This window comes from Quercus lobata, chromosome 9 (genome assembly GCF_001633185.2).
Source record: "Quercus lobata isolate SW786 chromosome 9, ValleyOak3.0 Primary Assembly, whole genome shotgun sequence".
Lineage (NCBI taxonomy): Eukaryota > Viridiplantae > Streptophyta > Magnoliopsida > Fagales > Fagaceae > Quercus > Quercus lobata.
The window spans coordinates 43634557-43658347 of NC_044912.1; the positions used below are offsets into that span (position 1 = coordinate 43634557).

At 34.1% G+C, this 23791-nt stretch overlaps 2 protein-coding genes across 2 annotated transcripts; both read left to right on the forward strand.

Moving 5' to 3' along the window:
- Window positions 1-1782: 1782 nt before the first annotated feature.
- On the forward strand, window positions 1783-6676 carry LOC115962064. Its single transcript, XM_031080936.1, has 8 exons — window positions 1783-1954; window positions 2875-2985; window positions 3230-3364; window positions 3554-3676; window positions 4650-4685; window positions 4997-5102; window positions 5207-5237; window positions 5320-6676. Exons 1-8 carry the CDS (start codon window positions 1813-1815, stop codon window positions 6502-6504), a joined length of 1869 nt encoding a protein of 622 aa, XP_030936796.1. The 5' UTR covers window positions 1783-1812; the 3' UTR covers window positions 6505-6676.
- A 1059-nt stretch (window positions 6677-7735) lies between these two features.
- Window positions 7736-20841, forward strand: LOC115962062. The gene is made up of 9 exons (XM_031080933.1): window positions 7736-7814; window positions 16821-16931; window positions 17175-17309; window positions 17503-17625; window positions 18565-18600; window positions 18912-19017; window positions 19095-19152; window positions 19235-20307; window positions 20587-20841. The coding sequence occupies exons 1-9, from the start codon at window positions 7787-7789 to the stop codon at window positions 20750-20752; spliced, it is 1836 nt and encodes a 611-aa protein (XP_030936793.1). The 5' UTR covers window positions 7736-7786; the 3' UTR covers window positions 20753-20841.
- Window positions 20842-23791: the final 2950 nt, after the last annotated feature.

Consider the following 23791-nt stretch of genomic DNA (forward strand, 5'->3'; position numbering starts at 1 on the left):
ATCTCCAATTCTCTCATCGTCAGCTCCGCTTCTGCCATCGTCAGCTCTACACCTTTGCCCACCGATTCTTGGTAAAACCACTCAAATCCATCAATTCTTTTTTCAGTCCGACCATACACCGTCTCTGACTCCACCGCTGATTCATTTATCCTCCATCACACCGATTCTACCTCCATTGTTGTCAACTCATCCATTGGTTCTCAAATCCGGGTTTTTTTAACCACTATGGGCTTTTTGGCTGGTTTATGAGTTGTGGTGGGTGGCTGGGTTTTTGATTTGCGGTGGGTGGCTGGGATGGTTTGTAGGTCACGGTGATGGCTGAGTTTTTTGATAGCTAAAATGGTTTATGGGTTATGGTGGGTGGTTGGCTGGCTTTGGCCTGTTTTTTTCATTCTCCAATTTGTGGATTTGAGTTGTCAGTCAGTCAGTGGAGTGTTAGGGTGGTGGTAGGTGGGTTTGTGTAGATATGGTGGTGGTTTGGGTGGTTGGTGGTGTGGTGGTGGGTTGGTTTTTGCTGGATTAGGTGGTGGTTGTGAAATTGTTAAATTTTTTTCATTTTGTTGAAACATAAATTTTTTTTGCATTTTCAAGAATGCAAAACAAACATGGTAAAATGAAAATATTTTACATGTAAAATATTTTACTTTTGCAAATATTTTACATCAAAACAAACGGAGCGTTAAACACTTGAACTCCTACTTTATTTATATAATAATTGAGTTGTTAACTTTACTGAAAACACTGTTATAATGAACAGCTAAAAGCTTGGCTCTAACATGGTCATGATTATAGAAAACAATGGAAGAATCCATGAAATCATGTAGAAATACTGGATTATCTTGGCCTTTACCATTAGGGGTTCTTATTGATAAATCTCTTGAAAAAGTTAGTGATGATGGTTAGTGGATGCATGATTTACAACATGAAATGGGCAAGAACATAGTTTATCAAGAGTTCCCTAGGAGTCTAGAAAGTGTAGTAGATTGTGGTTATATATTTGTAGACATTAATAATATTCTTACAAAAAATATAGTTAGAGGTTATCTTCAAAACTTGAGCAACGTACCATTTTATATGGTTCAATAGACTTGGAACGGTTTTGGTAATCTTAAATTTTGCAATTCATTAATCCTTTTATTCACGACTATGAACAAAAGCTATTAAAGACATAACCTTAAAGTTACTTGAACTAAAATAAGCATATTAGAATTCTGAGAGTCCTTTTAAAAAAGTATCATCTTAAATTGCTCATAATTGGTAATGTTAACCTGTTGTATAATCTTGAAACGTCTTCCTAATGGCTTGAGCTTTCTCAATTAGTGTGGATACCCTTCAAAAAAAATTTAAACAAGTTTCCATCCCATTAAGCAATTTTTAAAAACATATTGAAATTCCAAACTTCATTGGAATCCTAGTCCTAAGAAATTGGTCCTTGAAGATTGTATTAATTTACCTAGGTGCATACATCAATTGAAGCTCATAAAAAAATATTAAAAATAATAATTAAAAAAGGTAAATTTCTTAGTTGTAAACTCTCGATACTATCACAATAAAATTTCTAAACTCTGCACAAAAAAAATTCTAATAACAAAAATTATCTCTCACGCCTCCCAGTCACGTGCCATTTTGGCGCCCAAATTTCCCCGGAAATTCCAATCACTTTCCTCCTTGCTCTCATTCACTCTTTCATAAACACCCTGTACAACCAAAAATCATCAATTCCTCAATGAAAATCCCCAAACCCATCTATATATATCTAGTGTTAGGGTTTTTTTTTTTTTTTTTTTTTTTCATTTTCGTATCTGAAACACAATGAAGCGACAAATTTCCAAAACTACTCATAAAGATCCATCACCGATCATCGGAGCTACTTTACCACAACAATCACGTCGTCTCCGTGTAGTTCGGAGCTCCGATTTCCGCATTCCAAATCCAACTTCCCAATCAACCAAAGGTTCTTCTAGATCATTCATTTTTCTTTTCTTTTTTTCTTCGTGTAATTGGTTCAAATTTGATTAATTAACAAGTTCTAAGTTTCAATTTTTAGCACGGAAAATGGATTTATATATAAATAGGGTTTAGAAATTTCATAGAGAAAAATTAGGAAATTAGAGTAGAATGTAGGTGCACTAAGAAACGAAGACAAAAATGCGCATCACTAACTGGCCCATTTCATGTTCTTGCTTGCATTGATATTGATGCATGGCTTAAATGACTCACCAAAATGAAGATTGTTGTTGTTCAGGCCCTAGAATACTAATTTAAATAAATAAGGGTGTATCCCGAGGTAGATTCCTAAACTTGAATTTGTCGCCTGACGATTTTGGTGGAAAGCATGTATGCACCAAGGCTTGACTTTTATGCCTGAAAAAAATCTAGTACCTCATCCTTTTGCGTTAGAACTTTGCCATAATTTTAATGTGACAGATTGTGAGTAATGAAAAAGTGATGGGTCAATATAAAAGCGATAAGCAATCAATCACAGTTTACCACATAAAATAGTTGTGGAAAATTGTGCAGTCCTAGAATTACTCTTTATGCCTTGAATACTTATGCATGGTATTATTTTCATATTAGTTATTGAAACACATTCTCTTGCGCTAAACAACAGATTTGACATGGGCTCTTTGGCATTTATATCGTGATTCTTTTTTTGGATTTTATTGCTTATATGAATTTTTATGGATGTGTGATAGTCATCCCTTGTATAATTTATTTGTTTGAATGTTACCAGGCAAATGCTTGGGCCTATATCTCTAATTTTTTTCCCACTGCACTTACCATTACGCACTATGGCATACTGCTTCACGACAAAATCATTTAAATTGAATTGTTGTTTCCTACTAATTTGTTTCATTTTTCATTTCCATGTAGATATCAGCTGCAGGAAAAGAGTAAAGCTTACAAATCTTGATGTTAATATTCCCTTAAGTTGCAGAAGAAATGCCTCTTCCACAGCTTTAGAAGGAAGACAGAGTCCAAGATGTAAGTTTCTACTGCTGACCATACATTGCTTTTCTTTTCTGGTGCTGCATATTCCTTGGGTTCTTGGTATTACTTGTTGTTTTCCTTTTCTGGAAGTAAAAATGTTTTTCCTTTTTGTCCTAAATGTTTAAATATATACAAGCCGTATTGTCATAATTATGTTGTATTTCTAGTGGTACCAATCAAAAGTAATTGGAACTCGTGTTTGAAAATATTAATCATTCCATTTGAATGTAACATGCAGACGATGACCCCAAAACTTCAGAATTTGCATTTTTTAAGAAATTGAAGGAAAATGCAGGCCACAAACACCAATCCCATACATTAGATAAAGAAGAAAACCAGTCAAAGAAGTTCAGAATTAGTGACTGTTCTGGAGGTAAATGTTCAGAAATGCATCTCAACTGCAATTTGGGTTTTTTTTTTCTCTCCCAGTCATAAAGGCTGGTATGAATTTATTTCTTCTTCTAGAAAATTTTATGTATATGAATCAGCCATACTTAAAATATTTAAAGGCAATGCACTTGTCTGAACATGATTATTTACATGCTTTCTCTGTACTATGCAGGAAACCCAAACAGTGTCAAATTTAGCTGTAAGGACTTCAGTTCCTCATTACTTGCTGAAAATGTCACACCCAGTAACTTTAGCTCACACCTGTCACCTCTTGGTGGGGCATCAAAGAAATCAGGTGTGTGTTGTAAAGTGGCTTTTCTTTTCTTTTTCTTTTTTTTCTTCTTTTAATGGTATGCTTCTGATTAGCATTTCTTTCTTGTTTATTCTATCAATAAAAAGGGCAGAAAATGATGACAACAAATTATTGCTCCTAATTTTGGAATAATTTTACAGTAATCTTCCTTGTAAATAAATGGAGATTGTTCTCTGTAATTTGAATGTGAAGTCTAATTTTTACTCCCTTTTTGTGATTTTATTATAACCTTTTAATATTGTGTGAAATAGCTCCTCTTCTGATGTCAAGAATGCACTGGCTTATCATTTCTAACATCTTTAAAAATGGCAGATATAAATGCAGTTATACTGACTTATAAACTGAAAAGAGAAAGGTAAAAAAAAAAAAAAAAAAAAAGTGGTTATATTGTACTGTCCTGAGACGACTTTTAGGGATATCACTTGGTATTCTAAATCCCTAGAAAAAATAATTCTAATTCTTTGTAGGAGGTGAATGCTGCTTCCTTCATTGTTGACCACTTGCTTCTTGGTAGTTGATTCCTGGTGATTCATATCTGTTGCTGCCCATGCACTATGATACTTAGGGGGGGGTTATTTGACATGGATAGAATTAGAAAGCCATCTAGGAATGCAATTTTAGTAGGCTTGGGTTAGACGAATTTGTGATTTTAGTATTCCAAAAGGTGAGAGAGCACTATTAGGCTTCAACATTCTTAAGTAAAATATTCACCATCACTTTATTTAACCTCATCCTCAGTATGGTGTTCTGCTTCATAATCTAATGTTACATGATTCATAGTATCTTTAATCATGATTTTTTGTACATTGTCATAATATCCTCGTTAATGTTCTCATTTTGTAAATGACGATGCCAAATTAGAACCACTAATGAACTTGCTCAGTTTGCAATATATCCCGTGGATTTGGAATCCAAAACTTTGAAATGATATTTTGACTTTTTTAATGGTTGGCAGAGGGAAATTCACCAGAAGCTTATTCAACCTCAGCAGGTATATGCTGCCTGCATACATGAAAATATTGAGAAATATAGCAATGTGTTGAATCCTGGGGTTATGTATGCTTTGTTTGTTAGCTAATATAATGGAAGGAAAGGATGAGAAAAATATAGATTTTTTCAACTTACTAAGCATTTTGTTTCCAAATTCCAAAATTTATTTTATTCTTGGCAATCCCATGGAGTTCTTTGGCATTTTTAAGGTAGATTATAACAATCTTTCTCCACTTCCAAATCTCACAACTAGAGATGCTGGTGGAATGCTTTGCCGAATAGTCTTAAATGCTTGCAAGTCTTTATTTTTAGGGGGCCAGCACGGGTATGGAGAAATCTTTTCTAAAAAGAGACATAAATTACGCAAATGGGTTGTAGAGACATCATATCCTCATATTGAAGAACTCTGCTCAAAGGGGTTAGACACATGACCATTTAATAAGTTTTCTCATTTTATTTAAGCTTCATTTCATGGACTTGTAGAAATTTTCTCAGGTATGATTTTGTTTCTTTGCTTCTCAGTCGCCTATTCCCCGAGAGCAACAAAAACAGCGTATGTTCCTTTTGCTTTCCATGTGGATGTCACTTATTCTGTTGGTGTTGGTGATTAAGCTGAATAATTATTTCTCTGGCAGGGTTTTAAAAAATCAAAATCAAGGGAAGTTGATATTGATACCAAATCTCAATTTCTCACTTCTTTGGAATTGCATAGTCAGCTCAAAAAATTAAGTCATATGCCTGCAAGGAACTATATGGAACTTGACCATGTTTCACTCTTGGATGATGGTCCTTCATCTTGTTGGTTGAATAGATCACCAGAGGGGGTTCTCTCAAATTTTTACACTCCCCCAATCGATGCCGGTATAGCATGTCTCGAGTATGAAATGAGAGAAACCGATTATGAAGTAGGAGGAAGAAGTCCAGTTCTATGCACTCAGTGTGATTCCACTTATGGCTTTCAATCTAAAAGATATGGATCTCTTGCATATAATCATCTCAAAGAACTGGATGACTTGCATTATCCAAAAAAATGTTTGATTAAAAGTGGGTCAAATCCTCTTCTTCTGGGTTGGGACTTTGGCAGGAATACAGAGGAAAGAAACTCGTCTAATACTTGTCAAAATACAGAGCTGAATCTGTATTCACCTTCATCAAGTTCCTTGGGTGATTATCATCAGCACATTCTGGATGAAAGGATAGGTGCAAAAGAGTTAAGTGAATCATCCTTCCTGTCAACAAATTCTCCAAATGTTATTTCATTCCCATGGTCCTATTCAGCCAACTATAACGAACTTGATTTTGGAAAACAAGTTGAAGACAAGGAAGATATAAATGCTGACTTTAACCATTTTCCTCTAGCTCTAACACTTGCACCAGACTATCTTACTCTGGCTGAAGATCACAAGAATGACACTAAATGCAAAGATAGCAGCATCTTCTCTTCTCCTCATAATCTTGATATAATGAGCGAGGTTTTTGGTGAGAGATATCATCATCCTGGTTTTGAAGGTGTCCTCTCCTCTGGACTTGATTTTGATTTAGAATGGGATTGCCCATCATTAAGTGGTTCCTCAAGGAAGCATCATCCACCTGTCGATTGTGCTTTTCAGTCTCCCAGAAATGAAGGAACATATTCATGCTTTTTACTCAAAGACAAGAGTGAAAGTTTCCTAGATGGTTCAAGTCATAGAGGAACCCTGAGTCATGTCAGTGATATTGTTAACATCCAAGACTTGTCATCATTTTATTTCCAAATGCCGCTAGAAAAAGACAGGCCATGCCCTTTGCTGCTCGATAAATCAAGCTGGGATGGAACTTGAGGACAAATTTATTATGATGATAGTAAAGATGCTTCCAAGCATTTTGGACATGCTCTTCATGCTTTCATTATGCTTAGTTGTAGCTGCACATTATTGTTAATGTAGCTACTTTGTTTACTGGAATTTTCCAATGTTTTAAAGATTTTAAGTATACGGGTCTATCAAGAGATTACTTGTGAATTTGACACTGCCTTGTCTATTGTCATATGTTGGGGGCAAGTTCAATCTCTCTTGTCATCTCTCAAAAGTTGTTTCTTAAGCCACACCCTGGCACAAGAAGCTACACTTGCCACACAATCTCAAAGAAGCCCACCCCTTAAATTGCAGTGATGTGGCAGTTTGTACACTGTTAAATAAAATCTGAACTGTGAGATGGACAAGACTAGGTATGAAGAGGGTATCAAAGAGGGTGGTGAAGCTTTGGAAGTAACCTTTAGAATCTTAACTTAGGGAGCAGGTGGACTCTAGCTCACATTTTTTTTTCTTTCAACTACCAAGAAAAGATAAAAAGTTATAAAACATGCTCACAATGGTTTACAAAAGTTCCTGATGCATGTTTAGTCATATGCTTGCAAAAAATGAACCCCTCTACTCTCCTGTAGTCCAGGTCTGCTATTATTAGTGCTAAGCAAGTGCATGGGGTTGTTTAGTAGTCTAGTCTATTATTGCTTTGGCATGCTTCTTGTTTGCTAGGATTACTACTCTATCAAATCCCGCTTCTCTGACAGCAGCCAGTTTGGCATTTATTTGTTGGAGATCTGAGAGTATACCAAGTCCACACCTTTAGAGAGTGTTCCAACTGGCAACCAACCACGTTGGATGAGAGCTGCAAGGGTAAGAGAAGGAAAGGGGATCCAGTTTCTTTCTGTAAAAATAGAGGTCCATGTCTGTGGCTGGTTTTTTCAGCTGGACTGTTGAAGATTCTATTGTGACAGCAACTTTATTGGCTTTTTTATGAAGCATTATTGAAGATTCTAGCTTTGGGATTTCTCTGTGTTAGTATTCTTAGAAGCAACAAAGAGGTGGCAGAGTTACCTAATAGAGAGGCTGTGGTAAAGGACAAATGTATGGGATTGACATGTGGATAGACGTTTTGGCAAAGCCTTGATCTCTAGCAACCATTGCCCCTAAGTCTTTATAAACAGTAGCTTGGATAATAGACAGAGAGCTCCTAATCTTCTAATCTTTTCTTCTTGTGCTGTTTTAGTTCCTTTGTTTCAATGTACCCAAAAAAGAATGGCAAGAAAAGGTTTTTGTTGGTGTTTTAAAGGCAGTAGAAATCATGGGCTGGAAAGCTTTTACTGCCAAAGGTATTATTAATTTATTGTTTTACCCATGTTTCCATTCAAAATTATGCTTATGGGTTGTCCTCAGTTTAGAATTCTATTAGCACAAGTTGATTGGTAAGAAAAGGCATGATAAATTGACAGGTAATTCAAAGTGAATAAACTAGAATTCTAATTCTTATATTTTTCCTTCTTGTCCTTTGCGTATAATTTGGTTTGCTTTAATTTAAAGTATGAAAAAGGGGTTTTATTTGTTTGGAACTATCAAAATGCTTTCTTATTTCTTCTTGTCATCTAGAAATCTAGTTTGGTTAGATCTGTCCATTACTAATGTGGTCATGTATAGTAATAGTTTGATTTCTGTTAATGTCACATATAAATGCTTGTTGATGTTGATGGTCCTCTTCCTTCATTGGTGGAGCTCCTCCGTCAACGAGTGGTCTCATATTCCATTGCGTTGTGGAGCAGCGTTGCTGCCTTTATTTATCAAAAAAAAAAAAAAAGTAATAGTTTGATTTCTATGTGACTATGTGTATGTTAGCTAACAGTTCAAATTAAAGGAAAGCCTTGACAGTGGAAAAATAAGTCCAGACATTTATAGAGTCTTCCAAATGGCAACCAATCCTGAAATGGGGAGGGGATTCAATTTTTTTTTTTTTTTTGTAAAAATAGAGATAGATGTATGGTCATGGCTGTTGTTTTAGCTGGGCCGTTAGGGATTCTATATTTCTATGAAAGCAGCTGTTTTGTCATTGTGTGAAGGAGCAAGGATTGTTGAAGCTACAAGCCAAGCCTGCAAGCCTTGAGATTTCTCTCTGTTAGTATTCTTAGAAGTAATGTCTTCTCATAAACTATATTGCACTACAAAATTTGGTTGTCATGTTCAAATTGATATTTAAAAAAAAAAAAAATCGAAGTTTTTTTTGGAGAACTAGTTCCATGTATCTTTTACAACTTAGATCGCCGATGTCATATTAGTCAATCAAGATTATCTACCTTTGTATAATAAAAAATAAAAAATAAAATTTTAAAATTCTTATCTAGTTGAATAATTTTCGGTCAAATTTTAAACACTTGAACTCCTACTTTATTTATATAATAATTGAGTTGTTAACTTCACTGAAAACACTATGTTATAATGAACAACTGAAAGCTTGGCCATAACATGATCATGATTATAGAAAACAATGGAAGAATCCATGAAAATCATGTAGAAATACTGGATTATCTTGGCCTTTACCATTAGGGGTTCTTTTTGATAAATCTCCAATAACTAGTACTGGATTATCTTGTAGAAAGCTTCTAAGATACATTTACTTTTTGCATTATATAAATGTTGGGGTTGAATGAAATCTACAAAAGTATATATTCATTTCTCACAAAAGGGACATGATAGGCAAAAAATAAGAAGGGGAAAAAAAATTTGGCCGAATGGAAGGTAGCAGGAACAAATTTCACTTCCAGAAAATATAATGGAACCTTTTTCTCATTTGTGTAATGACTGGATTGGGATTGCTGTTTGCGTTGCATTTTGTTCTCTTCCGTGTCACCAAATTAATTACTGTCCAGTTCACTTCCAGTTGAGAGTCAATGGAAAAGATATGTCTTTTGTATTTAAAAATGGAAGACATTCGTATTACTACATTTCCAATCGCATGGTTGCTTTATCAGATCATATTTGGCTGTTGTATTTGCTTCCTCAACTCATCTGGGAGAAGGACAGAAAATCACTGTGTGAATGTAATGCAAATGGATTCCGTGAGATTGGAATTAAAATTGATAACACAGATTCAGGCTTGGTGAAGAAATGCGGGTTGCGTGTGGTATACAAGAAAGACATTGAAGATCTCAACGGTAATGTGGTTCAGTGTAGCAACAACAGCATCATTCCTTATGAGGGCTTGAAAGAGTCCCTGAATTTATGGCCCATGGTAAATATTATGAGGAGTCAAGTCGGTACAGGGAATGTGGTGAAGAGCTAAGCAATTGGCAAGAATTTCATGTAAGTCACTACCATTGTCTTTCTTCTTAATTCAAGCTCTGTTGGTTGCTGCGTTATCTTTTTCTCTTCAGTATACATTTATAAATGGATTGCCCACCATATGTTTGATTACAGTTTTACTAGAATGAACAAAGAATGGCAAGAAATAGCTTTTTGTTTGAAAGTTTTAAATGCAGAAGAATTCATCAAGCTTGGAAAGTTTTGGCTGCCAAACGTACTAGTTTATTGTTCTATCTCATGTTGTTTTCTTCCAAACAACAAATACTGAATAATAGATAGTATTGAATAGTAATATTTCTAAATGGCCTTAGAAAAAACATCTTACCCCTCATCATCCCATGTGATGCTTCTGCAAAGGCATGGGTAAGACCTTAATATTATTTGAATCTCAATTAAAAGTGACAAATCTTTTTCCTCTGCATTTTGTTGGTTATATTTTTCTTTCTTTTTCTTTTTCTTTTTTGTTTCCCCCTGTTACATTTCATATTAAATTGATGACACACCTTTATAACCATCCAAGTATATGCATATGGTTCCAGTTTTATCAGATTTCTCCAAAGGGATGTTCAATACAATTGCTTAGGTTCTCTAAAAGTTGTGGCAGATGTCCTAGTTAAAGATACATTCAAAGGGAATTCTGAATTAGTTTGGAAACTCAATAGCCAAAATGATGCTAAGAGAATTTTCTTAATTCCTATTTTTATTGCTCACAAACTCATAAAGCCTCATTCTAAATATGGGTCTTATTTTGTCTAAAATGGAAAATGGCTGTTGCATACCAGGATTGTAGAAACCAAGCTAGTAGGCCTTTTTATTGATCCTAATGGCATTGCAACCAGTTATGTAGGATACAATTACCTTCTAAAATAATTATCATTTTCTGAATTTTTTTTCTTTTTTGAATTTTCTTCTTGTGAGGGTAGAATTGACAAGACATCTGAGGGCTAATGTCCTTGTGTCCAAGATATTGAAAGCTTAGACCATATTTTTCCCCCTTGTCATGTAAAGAAATCTGGCTTGTTTGATCTATTCATCAGAACAGATTTCATTCAGCCATACTTGATTCAGGCATGGATGAAGCATCAGGGGCCATTGTGAGAACTTAAAGTACCTTTTGTTGTCTTTTGTCTCTAACTTATGGTCCATTTGGACTTATAGGAACAAGGCAACAGTGAATAAAGAACCTTATCTGCCACTAATGTGGTCAATGTACTGTAAAAGTTTGATTTCAATGTGCAGGGTAACTAACAGTTCAATATCAAATAAAAGCCTGGACAGCAGCAGGATAAGCAAGTCCACACCTTTAGAGAGTGTTCCAACAGGCAACCAACCATGTTGGACGAGAGCTGAAAGGGTAATAGAAGGAAAGAGGATCCAGTTTCTTTTTATAAAAATAGATGTCCATGTCCGAGGCTGGTTATTTCAGCTGGGCTATTAAAGATTCTATGACAGCAGCTTTATTGGCTTTTTTTTATTTTTTATGAAGGATTGTTGAAGATTCTAGCTTTGGGATTTCTCCCTGTTAGTATTCTTAGAAGCAACAAAGAGGTGGCAGAGTTACCTAAGAGAGAGGTTGTGGTGAAGGGCATTCAGTAGTTTACAAATGTTTGGGATTGACAAGTAGACGAACGTTTTGGCAAAGCCTTGATCCTTACGTCTTATGAACATTAGCTTGGGTAACAGAAAGAGAGCTCCTAATCTTCTAATCTTTTCTTCTAGTGCTGCTTTGGTTCCTTTGTTTCAATGTACCAAAAAAAGAATGGCAAGAAAAGGTTTTTGTTGGTTTTTTAAAGACAGTAGAAATCATGTGCTGGAAAGCAAGTAAAGATCAAAACTGGAAAGCTTTTACTGCCAAAGGTATTATTAATTTATTGTTTTATCCCATGTTTCCATTCAAAATTAGGCTTAAGGGTTGTCCTCATTTTAGAAGTCCGTAAGTGCAAGCTGATTGGTAAGAAAAGGCATGACAAATTGACAGGTAATTCAAAATGAATAAACAAGAATTCTAATTCTTATATTTTTCCTTGTTGTCCTTTATGTATAATTTGGTTTGCTTTAATTTAAAGTATGAAAAAGGGATTTCATTTGTTTGGAACTATTAAAATGCTTTCTTATATCTTCTTGTCATCTAGAAATCTGGTTTTGGTTATATCTGTCCATTAGAACTGATTTCTTTCAGCCTTACTCAATTCAGGCACGGATCAAGAGCTGGCTGAAGGGTACAGTGGCAATTTAGAAAAAACTTAAATACTTCTCAGTGTCTTGTGTCTCTATTTTATGGTGTATTTGGACTTATAGGAACATGACAATGGTGAAGAGAGACCCTTACCCTGCCACTAGTGGTCAAGTATAGTAAAAGTTTGATTTCTATGTGCAAGGTAGCTAACAGTTCAAAATAAAGGAAATCCTCGACAGTGGAAAAACAAGGCCATACGTTTATAGAGTCTTCCAAATGGCAACCAATCTTGAAATGGGGAGGGGATTCAACTTTGTTTGTAAAAATAGAGATAGGTGCATGGTCATGACTGGTTGTTTCAGCTGGGCTATTAAGGATTCTATGATAGCAACTGTTATGTCTTTGTGTGAAGGATTGTTGAAGCTGCAAGCCTGCAAGCTTTGGGATTTCTCTTATTAGTATTCTTAGAAGTAATGTCGTAGCATAAACTATATTACACTACAAATATTAGTTGTCATGTTCAAATTCGTAAAAAAAGAAAAAAAAAGAAAATCAAAGTTGGTTGGAGAGAATTAGTCCCATTTATCTTTTAGAACTTCGCTCCCAGATGTCATATATTAGTATATCAAGAATTCAAGATTATCTACCTTTTTTAAACAAAATAAATTCTTATCTTATATAGTTGAATAATTTTCGGTCAAAATTTAAACAATTTAACTCCTACTTTGTTTATATAATTGATTTGTTGATATTACTAGAAACACTATTTTTATGATGAACAACTGAACGCTTGGCTCTAACATGATCATGATTATAGAAAATAATGGAAGAATCCATGAAAATCATGTAGAAATACAAGACTATCTTGGCCTTTACCATTAGGGATTCTTATTGATGAATCTCTAGTAAATGTTAGCAACGATGGTTTGTGGATGCATGATTTACTACATGAAATGGGCAAGAACATAGTTTATCAAGAGTTCCTTAAAGAGCCTGAAAAGTGTAGTAGATTGTGGTTATATATTTGAGGACATTAATAATGTTACAAAAAATATGATAAGAGGTTATTTTGAAAATTTTAGCACGGACCCTTTTATATTATTCAATTGACATTAGAATAGTTTTGGTAATCTTACATTTTGCAATTCACTAATCCTTTTGTTCATGATTATGAACAAAAGCAATTTAAGGCATAGTCTTAAAGTTGCTGGAATCAAAATAGGCATATTAGAATCCTGAATCCTTTAAAAAAATGTAACATCTTAAATCGCTCATAATTGATCATGTTCACTTTTTGTATGATCCTCAAACATCTTCCTCATGACTGAAGATTTCTTGATTAGAGTGGATACCCTTCAAAAACTTTTCCATCAAGTTTCCAACCCTTTTTTTTTTTTTTTTTTTTTTTTTTTTTTTTTTTTTTTTTTTTTTTTTTTTTTCAGTTGAGAAACAACAAAAGTACTTTAGGTAGCCTTATACAATTTTATTTGTTAAGTTTCATTAAAGGTTTTGTGGTAGCTAATATATATATATATATATATATGGCTTTTAACAGTCAATTGAGAGGTTAAAATCCATCCGAATAAGCAAGTCTCAAAAAATTATTTGAAACCCCAAACTTCATGGTATCCCATTCTTAAGAAATTGGTGCTTGAAAATTGTGTAAATTTACCTAACAATCAATTGGAGTTCATAAAAAACTTAAATTTTTTAGGTTAAAAGGCTGCAAAAACCTCAAAACTCTTCCAAGAAAATTTGAAATTGAGTCTCTTGAGATTCTTATTTTTTCTATATGCTTAAAAGTAAAAAGAATTTGAAAGTTTGGGGAAAACAGGGAATGCATATCAAAGCTTTTATTGGATGATGTGGGGGGTCTGAGGACCGAAGAGAAATTGGTCAAAGAATGGTTTGCATGTCAGTTCGAAGAGCTGAATAAGCCACGAGGTTCGGCAAAACTGGAGGATGGGAGTAGAAGCATGGGCATTTGGTGTCCTATGAAGAACCACAATGGGGGCAAAGGATGTGAGGGGAAGCTTCTTGAAAGAGATACTTCCTACCTTCGTATTGAATGCCCTACACCATCCATATCAACTGCATTAATGTGGAAATGACATCTGAAAAGTAACTTCACAGCTTGCAGCCCCTTCTACCACCTTCAACAGAGTTTTGATGAAACAAGTATCCTGAGAAATGCCCTAAGGCATACAAGTGAAGAGATAGGATGCAAGGAGGAAGGATATAAAAGAAAGAGAGCATCCCAGAAGCAAAAGTGGGATTTTGTTTTTCTCTAAGAAACATAAAAGTAAGGAAGTGAATCGTGTATAATTTGGTCAAGAACTTGCAATACATATAAATAAGAAATTGATCCTCGGATCAACCCAAGGAGAGCATTACTACCAATCCCTACTTCAATTTCTCTTCTCTATCACTCTAATCTCTTTAGCTATATACCAAGATTTGATTTAGAATTACACAAGTATTTTTGCTCACTCTCTTAGAAATCTTATTGTTTGGGCTTGGTATAAAGGGTAAGATACCATTGTTCTTAGTGGGCTTGGGCCTTTATTTGCTGAGCACTTACAAATGATATTGCCAAGCAAATTTAAAATGGAATCTCTTAAGATTCTTATTTTTTCTATCTGCTCGAAAGTAAAAAGAATTCTAGAGTTTGGGGAAAATAAGGAATGTGTACCAAAAATTCAAAGCTTTTATTGGATGATACTACTATTACAAAACTACCCATATCAATTGTGTATTTCACTTGCCTTGCTTCATTAAGTTTAAGAGATTGTGCACATCTCATTTCTCTTCCTAAGACTTTTTTTAACTATGAAGTCACTTTAAAATTCTCAATCTTTTGGAATGCTAAAACTACTAGAGAACATTGTAACAGTTTAAAGTCTGGATGAACTTGATATGAGTGGAATTGCTACAAGACTAATGGCTTCTTCCAAAACTCTCTTCAAAAACTCTTAAAAAACTAGCATTCGGTGGATTTAAGCTAAGAAGTCCCAATTCCATGGGCTTGTCATCAACTCCTCTATCGAGTTTGTTCTCTTAGACCAAATTGGATCGAAGTTATTATAGTCTCAACTCTCAATGCAATATTCCCTAACCATATTTGTTACTTATTCTCTTTAGAGCTGCATTTCCAAACATGTTTTTAGCTACATTTTTCAACCATTACATGGAAATTATAAGTCATTCATGTTTATCATTTAAAGTTTTAAACAAGTCACATGACTCATTAACAAAGTCATGTCTACATATAAATAATCTCTTCAATTGCCATACAATAAGTTGAAGCAAAATCACTCCAAACATGTTTAAAACCATTCTTTTTTCTATTTAAAAATTGTAGTTTTTAATTTGTTTGTATTGCTTCAAATTGTGTAGTTAATCACTTAGGGGCTGTTTGGTTTTTGTATTTCCATCACTCATAACTCAAAAATGGTGGGACCCATAGAGAGAAAGCTCGTTTAGATGTGTTTTCAAGTTTTGTTTCCATCACTCAATTCTTTGATTTTTGAGTGATGAGTTATAGAAACTGAAAACATATTTTAGATGTTTTCAAGTTATCAAAACTCAGTTTCAATGGCATTTTTGTAATTAAACACACATGGAGGGACCCATGGTTAGAGGTCCAACCGCAACTTTGACAAACCGAATGATTTTTTTATGTTTTGAAAAACCTTCAGCCACAACTTTTGACTTTTGAGTTTTTTTTTTTTTTTTTTTTAAACAAAGGCACTAGACTTTTTAGTTTTTTAAGTTTTAAAAATGGGTACCACATTTTTAAGTTTTTTAAGTTGAAAAACAAAACTAAATTAGGTTCCAAACAAGTAAAGTTTAGGAAATTGAGATATTTTAAATGATGAGTGATAAGTGATATGTGACGAAAATTGAACGAAGAGTGATGATTTTTTAAAAACTAAACAATCGCTTAGCTTTGTCTTTTTAAAGTCGGTTTGGTTGGCGTACCCCTTTCAAATAAATGCGTCAGATTTAAACTCTTGATATTATCTCAATCAAATTTCTAAATTTTTCACTAAAAAAAAAAAAAAAAAAAACTAATAACAAATTATTTTAGTAGTCTCACGCTTCCAACAAATTGAGTAGACACAGAGAAAGAGCCAAAGTGGGGTAGTGCATCCTCCCAGTCACGTGACACTTTGGCGCCCAAATTCCAATCGCTCTCCTCCTTCCTCTCATTCACTCTTACAACCAAAATTCTTCAATTCTTCATAAAGAAAATCCCCAAACCCAATGAAGCGACGAATTTCCAAAATTACCCATAAAGATCCATCACCGATCATGGGAGCAACTCTACCACAACAGCTGGGTCGTCTCCGTGGAGTTCGGAGCTCCGATTTTCGCATTCCAAATCCAACTTCCCAATCAACCAAGGGTTCTTCTCCTAAATCACTCACTTTTCTTCGTGTAATTGATTTTTCATTTGTGTTCCTTTTGGCTCAAATTTGTTCCAGTTGAGATTAATTAACAAGTTCGAAGTTTCAATTAGGAAAAATTTTTAGCACGGAAAATGAATTTATATATAAATAGGGTTTAGAAATTTCATAGAGAAAAATTAGGAATTTGACATGGGCTCTTTGGCATATACATCTTGATTCTTTTTTTGGATTTTATTTCTTGTATGAATTTTTATGGATGTGTTATAGTCATCCCTTGTACAATTTATTTGTTTGAATGTTATTAGGAAAATGCTTGGGCCTATTTCTCTAATTTTTTTTCCACTGCACTTACCATTATGGACTATGGCATACTGCTTCATGACAAAATCATTTAAATTAAATTGTTGGGCCTATTTGTTTCATTTTTCATTTCCATGTAGATATCAGCTGCAGGAAAAGAGTAAAGCTTACAGATCTTGATGTCAATATTCCCTTAAGTTGCAGAAGAAATACTTCTTCTACTCCTTTAGAAGGAAGACAGAGTCCGAGATGTAAGTTTCTATTGCTGCCCATACTTTGCTTTGCTTTTCTGGAGCTGCATATTCCTTGGGTTCTTGGTATAACTTGTTATTTTCCTTTTCTTGAAGTAAAAATGTAGTTTCTCTTTGTGCTAGATGTTTAAAATAGACAAGCTCTGTTGTCATAATTATGTTGTATTTCTAGTGGTACCAATCAAAAGTAATTGGAACTCATGTTTGAAAATATTAATCATTCCATTTGAATGTAACATGCAGCCGATGACCCCAAAACTTCCGAATTTGCATTTTTAAAGAAATTGAAGGAAAATGCAGGCCACAAATACCAATCCCATACATTACATAAAGAAGAAAACCAGTCAAAGAAGTTCAAAATTAGTGACTGTTCTGGAGGTAAATGTTCAGAAATGCATCTCAACTGCAATTTGGGTTTATTCATTTTTTTTCTCCCAGTCTTAAAGGCTGGTATGAATTTATTTCTTTTTCTAGAAAATTTTATGTATATGAATTAGCCATACTTAAAATATTTAAAGGCGATGCACTTGTCTGGACATGATTATTTACTTGCTTTCTCTGTACTATGCAGGGAACCCAAACGGTGTCAAATTTAGCTGTAAGGACTTCAGTTCCTCAATACTTGCTGAAAATGTCACACCTAGTAACTTTAGCTCACACCTGTCACCTCTTGGTGGGGCATCAAAGAAATCAGGTGTGTGTTCTTTTCTTCTTCTTTTAATGGTATGCTTCTGATTAGTATTTCTTTCTTGTTTATTCTATCAATAAAAGGAAGAAAATGATGACAACAAATTATTGCTTCTAATTTTGGAATAATGTTACAGTAATCTTCCTTGTAAATAAATGGAGACTGTTCTCTGTAATTTGAATGTGAAATCTAATTTTTACTCCCTTTTTGTGATTTTATTATAACCTTTTAATACTGTGTGAAATAACTCCTCTTCTGATGTCAAGAATGCACTGGCTTATCATTTCTAATATCTTTAAAAATGGCAGATATAAATGCAGCTATACTGACTTATAAACTGAAAAGAAAACGGAAAAAAAAAAAAAAAAAGAGGTTATATTGTACTGTCCTGAGACGACTTTTAGGGATATCACTTGGTATTCTGAATCCCTAGAAAAAATAATGCTAATTCTTTGTAGGAGGTGAATGCTGCTTCCTTCATTGTTGACCACTTGCTTCTTGATAGTTGATTCCTGGTGATTCATATCTGTTGCTGCCCATGCACGATGACACTTATGGGGGGCTATTTGACATGGATAGAATTAGAAAGCCATCTAGGAATGCTATTTTAGTGGGCTTGGGTTAGATGAATTTGTGATTTTAGTATTCCAAAAGGTGAGAGAGCACTATTAGGCTTCAACATTCTTAAGTAAAACATTCACAACCACTTTATTTAGCGTCATCCTCAGTATGGTGTTCTGCTTCATAATCTAATGTTACATGATTCGTAGTATCTTTAATCATGATTTTTTGTACATTGTCATAATATCCTCGTTAATGTTCTCATTTTGTAAATGACAATGCCAAATTAGAACCACTAACGAACTTGCTCAGTTTGCAATATATCCCGTGGATTTGGAATCCAGAACTTTGAAATGATATTTTGACTTTTTTATTGGTTGGCAAAGGGAAATTCACCAGAAGCTTATTCAACCTCAGCAGGTATATGCTGCCTGCATACATGAAAATATTGAGAAATATAGCAATGTGTTGAATCCTGGGGTTATGTATGCTTTGTTTGTTTGCTAATATTATGGAAGGAAAGGGTGAGAAAAATATAGATTTTTTCAACTTATTAAGCATTTTGTTTCCAAATTCCAAAATTTATTTTATTCTTGGCAATCCCATGGAGTTCTATTGCTTGTTTAAGGTAGATTATAACAATCTTTCTTCACTTCCAAATCTCACAACTAGAGATGCTGGTGGAATGCTTTGCTGAATAGTCTTAAATGCTTGCAAGTCTTTATTTTTAGGGGGCCAGCACGGGCATGGAGAAATCTTTTCTAAAAAGAGACATAAATTACGCAAATGGGTTGTAGAGACATCATATCCTCATATTGAAGAACTCTGTTCAAAGGGGTTAGACACATGACCATTTAATAAGTTTTCTCATTTTATTTTAGCCTCATTTCATGGACTTGTAGAAATTTTCTCAGGTATGATTTTGTTTCTTTGCTTCTCAGTCGCTTGTTCCTTGAGAGCAACAAAAACAGCGTATGTTCCTTTTGCTTTCCTTATGTATGTCACTTATTCTGTTGGTGTTGGTGATTAAGCTGAATAATTATTTCTCTGGCAGGGCTTTAAGAAATCAAAATCAAGGGAAGTTGATATTGATACCAAATCTCAATTTCTCACTTCTTTGGAATTGTATAGTCAGCTCAAAAAATTAAGTCACATGCCTGCAAGGAACTATATGGAACTTGACCATGTTTCACACTTGGATTATGGTCCTTCATCTTGTTGGTTGAATAGATCACCAGAGGGGGTTCTCTCAAATTTTTACACTCCCCCAATCGATGCCAGTATAGCATGTCTCGAGTATGAAATGAGAGAAACCGATTATGAAGTAGGAGGAAGAAGTCCAGTTCTATGCACTCAGTGTGATTCCACTTATGGCTTTCAATCTAAAAGATATGGATCTCTTGCATATAATCATCTCAAAGAACTGGATGACTTGCATTATCCAAAAGAATGTTTGATTAAAAGTGGTTCAAATCCTCTTCTTCTAGGTTGGGACTTTAGCAGGAATACAGAGGAAAGAAACTCGTCTAATACTTGTCAAAATACAGAGCTGAATCTGTATTCACCTTCATCAAGTTCCTTGGGTGATTATCATCAGCACATTCTGGATGAAAGGATAGGTGCAAAAGAGTTAAGTGAATCATCCTTCCTGTCAACAAATTCTCCAAATGTTATTTCATTCCCATGGTCCTATTCAGCCAACTATAATGAACTTGATTTTGGAAAACAAGTTGAAGACAAGGAAGATATAAATGCTGACTTTAACCATTCTCCTCTAGCTCTAACACTTGCACCAGACTATCTTACTCTGGCTGAAGATCACAAGAATGACACTAAATGCAAAGATAGCAGCATCTTCTTTTCTCCTCATAATCTTGATATAATGAGCAAGGTTTTTGGTGAGAGATATCATCATCCTGGTTTTGAAGGTGTCCTCCTTTCCTCTGGACTTGATTTTGATTTAGAATGGGATTGCCCATCATTAAGTGGTTCCTCAAGGAAGCATCATCCACCTGTCGATTGTGCTTTTCAGTCTCCCAGAAATGAAGGAACATATTCATGCTTTTTACTCAAAGACAAGAGTGAAAGTTTCCTAGATGGTTCAAGTCATAGAGGAACCCTGAGTCATGTCAGTGATATTGCTAACATCCAAGACTTGTCATCATTTTATTGCCAAATGCCGCTAGAAAAAGACAGGCCATGCCCTTTGCTGCTCGATAAATCAAGCTGGGATGGAACTTGAGGACAAATTTATTATGATGATAGTAAAGATGCTTCCAAGCATTTTGGACATGCTCTTTATGCTTTCATTATGCTTAGTTGTAGCTGCACATTATTGTTAATGTAGCTACTTTGTTTACTGGAATTTCCCAATGTTTTAAAGATTTTAAGTATACGGGTCTATCAAGAGATTACTTGTGAATTTGACACTGCCTTGTCTATTGTCATATGTTGGGGGCAAGTTCAATCTCTCTTGTCATCTCTCAAAAGTTGTTTCTTGAGCCCCACCCTGGCACAAGAAGCTACACTTGCCACACAATCTCAAAGAAGTCCACCCCTTAAATTGCAGTGACGTGGCAGTTTGTACACTGTTAAATAAAATCTGAACTGTGAGATGGACAAGACTAGGTATGAAGAGGGTATCAAAGAGGGCGGTGAAGCTTTGGAAGTAACCTTTAGAATCTTAACTTAGGGAGCTGGTGGACTCTAGCTCACATTTTTTTTTTCTTTTAACTACCAAGAAAAGATAAAAAGTTATAAAACATGCTCACAATGGTTTACAAAAGTTCCTGATGCATGTTTAGTCATACACTTGCAAAAAATGAACCCCTCTACTCTCCTGTAGTCGAGGTCTGCTATTATTAGTGCTAAGCAAGTCCATGGGGTTGTTTAGTAGTCTAGTCTATTATTGCTTCGGCATGCTTCTTGTTTGCTAGGATTACTACTCTATCAAATCCCCGGCTTCTCTGACAGCAGCCAGTTTGACATTTATTTTTTGGAGGTCTGAGAGTATACCATTAGTACACATGGTTTTTGTTATGTGAAGTTTAAGCTACCGACTCATGTCAGAATAAAATTGTTTAAAACTTCAATTTTATACTCCTACCAAATGTTTGCAGTTTAGAAGGGTTAACCAATCTTCACGATAGCAACACAGGGTTTGAGTTGATTTAGTGCACAAGGATGATATTGCATAAGAAGCTGCTCTCTCTAGACCTCTACCTTGAAAAATTATATAGTGTTAAGATGTATGCAATAAGCTTCTCACAATCTATGGTTTGTTCATGTTTGGGATCTTGTGTTGATTCACCATGTGTCCAAATTCGATTAGAAATGGGCTCACCGGCAGCTCTATAACAAAAATGAAATGACACCTTGGTTTTTCTGGTTTGCCCTTTGTAGTAACCACTAAAACCAAGCCCACTAAAAACGAAGTCAATACCACAAAATAAATAAATTCAGAAGACAATTGCATGGTTTATATAGACTGCGACCCTAATAATAGTAATATACCAGAATTTTAAAAGTAACATTATAATGAATCCCTAACTATCAAAGGTCACTTTCAACAAACCCTAATACTTGGAGTGTGGAAGCTGGGAAATCTAATGGTGAATCCAGTAGCCTCTACAACCAAGAAAACTAGCATTAAGGCTTGTGAGAATTGTATGGAGGGAGTTTGCAAAGCAAGAAAGCGAGGTAAGTGGAGCATTTGGGTCTGGTTTCTTCAAAAAATTATATTTTACCATCTCAAAACCTACTTTATCAATTATATCATACCATACCATTCCATTTTTAAAAAAACAGAGATATATATATATATATATATATGTATATATAATTTAACTACTTGCTTGCATTATTGAATCTAATTTATTTTATAAACTGATTGAAAATGATATGCAAAGAAAGCGAATGGCAAAAATGAAAGTATATATAATTGCAAGTGGATGCTCATTCCAACCCAGAAGTTATTTTATGAGAAGTGTTACGTCTATAATATTTTTACTATTTCATAGTATTTTAATTAACAACAAATTATAGGTGATTAGTTGTTATTAGTTCCAATTTAAACTTCCCATTAAAATTATTTTTTTCCCCAATCAATAACAACCCTTAACAATTTATCACTTAAAATTTATTGTTAAAATATTGTGAAATTATTGTAGAAATAGTATTTCTTTTTATTTTCTCTTCCTGTGCGCAGAATGTCTAAAGAAGTCTTGTCTTTATTTATTTATTTTATTTTTATTATTGTTAGTTATTTATTTATTTATTTTATTAACAATTTGATAACCTCCAGTTATCCTTTTGACTGGAAGATGCCGAAAGAAATGGTATGTTGAAAAAAGAAAATGAAAAAGAAAGATTTGTTGACTTGACCCAAAACACGTAGAGGGTGTGATTCGTGAATCCTTAGCCCTTTAATCAACCAATTACATTGAGATAGGTTTATCTTTTCAGTTATAAATAATTTCCTCTATGTATATTAAAGTAAAATAGTTACCATTTAAAAATGAGATTAAATTCTATATAAAACTCATGTTTTACCTCTCTAATCTCAAAATGCCACATCATCTTATTACATATTTAAAAATAAACACAACCACACCTAATCAATTCTAATACCCATATATAGGGTGAATTGCACACCTACTTCTTTTTAAAGGAAAATAAAAAGGGGTTCTATTTTAAGAGAAAAACAACAGATTGGAATGCCCCATTATTTCAAGCTGCTTTTGAATAATTAATTACGTATTGCTTGTACCCTTTCTTCAGCTAATTTACGCACTGCTTAAACAAAATTAATTAGAGGATGAATTACACAAAGTTTATAGATTTTACTAATAAGTATTTATGCGTGACACGTCACGATGACATCTTTATTTTCTTTTCCTCAATTCAGAATGCGTTAAGTGTGTAATTGTCATTAAACATGCACTAAGGTACTTACCTTCAAAGTAATAAAAAGTTTTTTAAAAAGCAACTAACTCTTTCTTCTCTTTTCATTTCTTAATGAGGAGTAAATTACTTGCGTAAGTTCATCCCGTGTGCTTTATCTTTTCAGTTATAAATAATTTCTTTTATGTATATTAAAATAAAATCGTTACCATTTAAAAATAATTGTTGTCGTTGTTTTGCTTTTGCTAGGACGATTCCTAGAAGAAAAGGGTGAATTGCACACCTACTACTGTTTAAAGGAAAATAAAAAGGGTTTCTTTGTAAGAGACAAATACATATTGGAATGCCGCGTTATTTCAAGCTGCTTTTGAGTAATTAATTATGTACTGCGTGTACCCTTTCTTCAGCTAATTTACACACTGCTTAAACAAAATTAATTAGAGGACGAATTATACATAAAGTTTGCAGATTTCACTAATAAGTATTTATGCGCGAGACATCACGATGACATTTCTATTTTCAATAAACATAAAGAAAGCAATTAAAATAAAAGTTTATAATTTGTCAAAAAAAATAAAAAATAAGCAGGACTTACAACTGACTGCCAAGAAGTTCATCTTCATTTTCTTTTCCTCAATGCAGAATACGTTAGGTATGTAATTACCATCAAACTTCCACTAAGGTACTTATCCTCAAAGTAATAAAAAGT

Bases quoted from the DNA above. Each gene is read 5' to 3' on its own strand.
- LOC115962062 (XM_031080933.1), top strand. From the start codon at position 7,787: ATGGGCTGGAAAGCTTTTACTGCCAAAG. The intron at 17,310-17,502 runs GTAAATGTTCAG...TGTACTATGCAG, and splicing joins AATTAGTGACTGTTCTGGAG to GGAACCCAAACGGTGTCAAA. The intron at 19,018-19,094 runs GTTAGACACATG...AAATTTTCTCAG, and splicing joins GAAGAACTCTGTTCAAAGGG to GTATGATTTTGTTTCTTTGC.
- LOC115962064 (XM_031080936.1), top strand. From the start codon at position 1,813: ATGAAGCGACAAATTTCCAAAACTACTCATAAAGATCCATCACCGATC. The intron at 3,677-4,649 runs GTGTGTGTTGTA...AATGGTTGGCAG, and splicing joins TGGGGCATCAAAGAAATCAG to AGGGAAATTCACCAGAAGCT. The intron at 4,686-4,996 runs GTATATGCTGCC...CTTTATTTTTAG, and splicing joins AGCTTATTCAACCTCAGCAG to GGGGCCAGCACGGGTATGGA.